At 47.4% G+C, this 6,765-nt stretch overlaps 1 protein-coding gene across 1 annotated transcript in view; it reads right to left on the bottom strand.

The window, feature by feature from the left end:
• LHFPL4 (LHFPL tetraspan subfamily member 4) overlaps window positions 1-5,764 on the bottom strand; it is a 29,442-nt gene extending 23,678 nt beyond the window's left edge. Inside the window, exon 1 of the mRNA XM_027863707.1 lies at window positions 5,359-5,764. Within this exon, the coding sequence (XP_027719508.1) occupies window positions 5,359-5,764 (406 nt within the window). The remainder of the gene's footprint in view (window positions 1-5,358) is intronic.
• Between the last annotated feature and the right edge of the window lie 1,001 nt (window positions 5,765-6,765).

Here is a 6,765-nt window from a genome sequence, read left to right on the forward strand (position 1 = left end):
TTCTTCTTCTTCTTCTTCTTCTTCTTCTTCTTCTTCTTCTTCTTCTTGTTACCATTTTCCCATTATTATCCAGTAAGGCTAGGCCTATCCCCCAATAATGGGACCCAGAACTTTTCTCAGACTTTATGGACAGTGGTCACCCCTTCTTTCCCACAAACAAGCATTATCTATGACCATGTAAATTGTTCTAAAAGCTGACATGGCAGAAGAGTTCAAATAATTGACCTTGATGCCTTCGGCCATCTTCTGCCCAACACTCACCTTGCCTTTATTTCCCAGGCATATCCCTCAGGTCCTCACACACAGATTCCAATAATGTATGGATTGTGGGGCTAAGTTGCCCCTCCCTGACATTACTTCATCAAAGCCCACAGCCCACTTGACTAGGTATCTGCCCATCCTGCATACTTTGAGGCCCAATGCAGGGAAGAAAATGGTGCAAGAGATTGATTTTTGAGAGTATCCCAGAGTTCTTTCAAAGTCCACGACATACTGTCTACAGTGGCTGAGAGATCTTATGAGGGCTTCCTGTGTCTCACTGTGCTCCTCTCTAGGACAAGCAGCTCAGCATCTATAACCCCGCTAAAATATTTTGTAATAAAATTAATTATCGTATACTAATTTCACTATATCGCTTCCATATTTGAGAGCCTTGAATGGCACACACACACACACACACACAAAGCCTTCAGAAAAAACAAACCCCAAAGTCCTCATCCTAGCTTCCAAAGCCTTCCACAAACTTCCTCCAACCGACCTTTCCAGACTCCTCTTTCCCTCCTTCCCCTACATGAACCCTGCTCCAGTTAAAAGCAATACATCCACTATCTCTTTGTTTTCTTTTTTTTTTTTAAGGCAATTGGGGTTAAGTGACTTGCCCAGGATCGCACAGCTAGTGAGTGTCAAGTGTTTGGTCTGAGGCCAGATTTGAACTCAGGTCCTCCTGACTTCAGGGACAGTGCTCTATCCACTGTACCACCTAGCTGCCCCTTACATTCATTATCTCTTAAACTTGCTTTGTGGTTTTCCTTCTGGATCTTTGCCAAGGCATTTTCTTTCTCTTGAATTCTCCCAGTCTGTGTCTCCCCCTATAAAAACTTGACCCATTCCTCAAAGCTGAGTTCAAATCATACTCCCTTTAGGTTGACTAGATCCTATGAGGCTCCCCATTTTTTGCTTTCTCCACCTAGGCCTTCCACCCCAATCTGCCAAAAATGTTCTCTCCTTCCTCTGGCCTCTTAAGGTACTATTTGACTACATTGTTGATATGACACATCCTTAACTGCTTAGTTAATTTTGTCTAATATGGCATGGCACAGTGGATAGATTCAGAAAGACCTGAGTTTAGCTCCTACCTTGACACATAATAACTTCATGGGCATAAGTAAGTCACATTGCCTCAGGCCTTGATTATTACCTTGGGCAATAGCTGCTGGTGGGTCTGCCTGCCCCCATTCTCTCCTCACTGTTCTCCATTCAGCCACTAAGGTGATTTTCCTAAAACACAACTCCAGGTGCAAATATAAAATGCTCTGTTTGGCATTCAAAGCCAATCGTAACCTAGTCCCTTCCTACCTTTCCAGTCTTCTTACTCCTTACTTCCTAACACACACTCTTCAATTCAGTGATACTGGCCTACTGGCTGTTGTATGAACTAGATACTCTGTCTCAGGCTCTGGGCATTCTCCCTGGCTTTCCTCCCATGCCTAGAATGCTCTCCCTCCTCCACTCAGGCTACTTACCTCCTTGACTTCCTTTAAATCTCCTACCACCTACAGGAAGTCTTCCCCAACCCCTTAATTCCTGTGTCTTCTCTGTGTTAATTCATTTCTATTTATTCTGAATACAGCTTGCTTTGTATATATGTGCTTGCATGTTGTCACCCCCATTAGATTGTGAATTCCTTGAGGCCAGGGACTGTCATTTACCTCTTTTATTTTCCCGGCACTTAGCATAGTGCCTGGCACATAGTAGGTACTTTAATATATGTTTATTGAATTGTATTTAATTGAACCTCTCAATGTCCCAGGAAATTCACTAAGACTGTAAGTTGCAGAGGAGGTGCTGATCTATATTGATGGAGGAACTTTCTTCCCTGGAAGCTCCCAACATCAATGAAATCACCAGTATAGAACAAATGCAAACATATATCTACACACATACACATTCAATATATTTACGTATATGTGCACGAACCTGGGTCTCTTGACTTGCAGGACAGTATACATACACATATACACAAATATCATGCACACACATACTCATAATGAATCTCAACTAAGCTTCGAGGGCAAGAGTCATCTTAAAACATCTTCATATAATGGAAAATAATATAATGTAGTGAAAAAAATCACTGAACTTGGATTCAAGAAACTTGCTTTCTAGTCCTGGCTCTATCATTGTAAGACCTTGGAAAAATCACTTAACCTCTCTGAGCCTTAGTTTTATCATCTGTAAAATGGGAATGTTAATACTAATACTAGTGACCTCACAGGATTATAATGAGGATCAAATGAGATAATGCATGTAAAGTACTTTGAAACCTGTGTAGTGCAATATAAATGTCACCCATTTAATGACTACTTCCCATAGCCAGATGCTATGGGAAGTATTGAAAACTTGAAGAAACAGCTTCCATACTTCAATATTTCAGGGGCCTATGATTTCACCAATGTGAAAACTGTCTACTGACACAGATTACAGCCCTTCTAAATCTTGGTTGATAGACTTTAAGAATTGCCATGGCCAAAAATTTCACCACTCTGTAGCCCACCAAATGATAATAAATATGTATTAAATAAATGGATGCCCACTGCCCTACCAGTCAAGAGATCCAGGTTCTAATTCTGATTCTGCCACTACTTTTCTATGTGACCTTGGACAAGGCTTTTAAGCTCTCTGGGTCTCCGTTTCCTCATCTATTAAATGGAGCCAATAATAATGCATCTGTATGCTTTGAAGGGCTGTGGTGAGGACAGAATAAGAAAATGAATATGAACATCCTTTTAGAGATTATAGAGCACCATATACCAATGCAAGGATGAGCATTATATCCTTGGCTATGATTTCTGAAAGAATGACTGGATCCTTTTCTTCTTAGGGGACTTGCAAAATGTCTGGATGAAATGATGTCCCAGGAGATGGAATTTATCAATTAAACAGAATCTCAGCCTCTGAGAGTCCAGATACCTTCAAGCAAATGGATCAAACTCCTAAGCTCTTTCTGCCCCTCCTTGATTCTCACAGTACAAAGAGCATGAGGGCTGGAACTCAGGAGATCTGGGTTTTGGTTGCAGCTCTGCTAGAAGCCATATGTGTGACCTTGGGGCAAGTTATCACACCTCTTAGGGCCTCAGTTTTCTCATCTGTAAGATTAGGGAGTTGGACCAGACGATCCCTAAGGTCTCTTCTAGTCCTAATGTTTTGTAAATCTGTGATTGCTCAGAGAGCCTGGACAACAGCAACCAAACCAGGAAAAAATGTCAAATCCTCAAGATTAAATTTCCATGGATTATGGGGGATTTGAGGACCAGGAAATCAGCAGTAAATCTTTAAAGCATTGAAAACTTCCCAAAGAATGGCTGAGGACTTTAATACTAGACCTAGAAACCCTCTCTAGCCATTGTCCAGATTGCCACTGAGGGGTTGGCGGGGGTTTGGGGTGGGGGAAGGATAAAATGCAAACCTAATAAGGATGATGAAGTCAGAATCCTCATTCTGTGTACTGCAAAGGTTCCCACTTAGACAACTAAACATAGAGAGACACTGCCCATCCCTAAACTGGCCTATTTGCAGTGTCTATAAAGTAATATGAGTGATAACTGCAGAGTGATAACTTCTCTTTTTAACAGATTAGGATTATGAAGTGTTATCTACACCAAAGCAGTCACTGGGTGGAGTGGAGGGAGATCTTGGTACTTACTCTAAGACTGCCACTCCTTATAACTTTGTTGTAACCCTTCTTTAGGAATCATCTTCAAAGTCAGATTACACAAGAGAATCTACCTCACGTTATAATTCTTTCTCATTTTTATCACCAATGATACCATCAATACAGACAGACACACAGACACAAAATATTCAAACACACATACACCACCCATACACCAAGATTCTCCAGCTTACCTATATTATCTATAAGTTTTGACTTCTACTAACTTTGTCTTCCTTCCAAAAGTAAAATCCACCCTCAAAGGACCAAGATTTATCATCATTGAGATGTTGTTAAAATGTGTCATAGGCTCCGAAGGCAGCTCCCAAAAAGGAATTTCTCACAACGTGTTGAGCAATAGCAGACTCATGAGTGTGGCCTCCTAAGGTGGCTGCTTTGAAGAAGACAATCCTCATTTGGCTAGAGAAGTTCTGGTCTCTTTATTAAATAATACTACCCATCACTTATAATCATACCTTCTCATCCTATCTACCCCAGTCTGACGGGGTTCCCCCAACCATTTACATTTGTTCCTATGCCTCCTCCCCCACCTCCCAATTCCACCATCCTACTCCACCCCCACCTCAATCCATGCATGCACTCAGACAAATGCAGGGAGGAGCTGAGTCTTCAAATTCTGTCTCCAGTCGAAAAGGGTAACTCTAATGGATTCTGGAAGACATTCACAGCAATCAGTCCTCTTTCCCAACAGCCTCTTCTCTGGCTAGGGATAATGCTTTGGCAAGATATTTCAGAGGGTTCTGTGAGCTAACAGAACCCTCCTCAAAGAAGACAAGACCCAGAAAAACCACTTTGATGAGTGATACTTTCTAACTTGTGTGTCCCAAGTATGTGTTGGATGCTTAAAAGATGTCTCTAACTGCATAACCCTCCACATTCACACCCTTCAAATACACACTTCTCTCACAGATAGCCTCCACAGTCACTCACTTAAATGCATTCTCAGCATATACTCTACACACAAATACAAACACATATATACTCTACGCTCATTCCCCCCATGCTATACCCTAAGATACCTTTAACTCACAAATACAGGCTATTGATATATAAAATAATGCTCACCAGTTATGCTCTAATTCATACTCTAATGCAACTTCAAAGGCTGAGCCCAAAGAACAGAACTTCTTAAAAAAGTATTCTCTGCACCCCACTCTCAGATTCTGAATGACCGGATCAGGTAGAGGAGGTGAAGGGACTTTATGAAGTGATACTGACAGCCCACGATAACGTGTGTTTTTAAGTCTTTGTCTCTTTCCTCTTATAGAGCCAAAGACCTCTATGTATCCCCAATGCCAGCACAGGCAGACTTGGAGGGATTCTGGGATACAGGAACCCTCAAGTCCACTGTACATGAGCCCTGGGGTCTCCCAGGTTTCCTCCCATGGCCACCTCCACCCTCCTACCTGCAAGCAGTTGCATCCAGGCACAGATCTTGTAGACTGTGGCTGTGTTGCAGAAGAAGAAGAGTGCGAAACAGGTGATGCAGCCCAGGATCAGCACCATGGACAGCAGCACGAAGAAGGCAGCCGCCTTGAAGGCCCCGGACGGGATGGTGCTGAAGTCGGTGAAGGAGCCACGGCAGGTGAGCTCCCGGCCAGCCAGCCCGCTCCCCACGCAATAGTGGAAGAGGCCGAAGTAGCCGGGTTTAGGGGTGCTCACGCTGTCGCCCACCCAGTAGGGCTGGATGAAGACCACCACGTTGATGATGGCGAAGCAAATGGTGAAGATAGCCCACAGCACCCCAATGGCCCGCGAGTTCCGCATATAATGCTCATGGTACAGCTTCGAGGCCTCCTGGGATGGCAGCATGGTGGCAGGGTTTGGGGTTGGGATAGAGGGTGAGAGCGGGGATGCACTGGGCTATGGGACCAGGAGCCAGGAACCTGATGGTTAGGAGCCTGGGAACTGAGAGAGGGGGTGGGGTGGGGAGAGGGGGAGGGAGCTAAGGAAATGAAGGCCTGAGAGCCTGGAACCCCAGGGCTGAGGGGTGGGAGTGAGGGGCGGAAGGGCAGGGGAGGCGGGGCAGGGGCCCTAAGACTAGAGGGTCTGGGGCTGGGAGAGGAGGGGCCCCAGGGCCCAGGCCCAAAGCCTTCCCAGGGGAGAAGACGCTGGGGGCAGGGAACTGGGGGGAATGGTAAAGGATGGGGAGAAGCTGGGGGCTGGGGGGAGGCCAGAGCGAGGGGACTAGAGGCGTGGGGAGCCTGGCAGGCACTGCGCCGAGCTGAGCCGAGCTGAGCGAGGGGCCCCGCGGCCCAAGAGCAGGGGCTCCCGGGGACCAGGCCCGGAGGGGAGCACCGCAGCAGCAAGCCACGAGCCCCGAGGAGGCGGACCGGGCGGAGGAGACTGCGGGGCCCCGGGCCGGGGCCGGGGCCGCGGCCGGGGCCGGGGCCGGGGCCGGGCCGGGAGACGAACCTGTCCGAGTCTCCAGGCGGCGGCTGGAGCTCCGGAGGGGCGCCGGCCTGGGATGGGGGACCGCGTGCGTCGGACCCAGGCCCAGGGGAAGGAGGACCCTAAGCACCTCGGCTCCGGGGCCCCGACGGCGGCGGCATCGGCTGCAGCTTCAGCGTTGGCGGCAGCTTCGGCCCGGCCTCCATCTTTGCTCCGGTTCTCCCCCGGGGGCGCGCTCCAGCGCCGAAGCGCGTCCTCGTCGCCACCCCCCTCCCCAGGCGCGCCACTGACGGAGGCGCGCTCCTGTCCGGTGCAGGTGGGGCAGAGGAGGGTAGGGAGGGCTAGACTGGGGGTTCGGCCTTGGCTCTGCCGGTAGGCTCCTACCTCTGGCCCTCTTGGGTCTAACAGCGCTTGGGGGGAAG

This window comes from Vombatus ursinus, unplaced genomic scaffold (genome assembly GCF_900497805.2).
Source record: "Vombatus ursinus unplaced genomic scaffold, bare-nosed wombat genome assembly UNPS02014773.1, whole genome shotgun sequence".
NCBI classification, from domain to species: Eukaryota; Metazoa; Chordata; class Mammalia; order Diprotodontia; family Vombatidae; genus Vombatus; species Vombatus ursinus.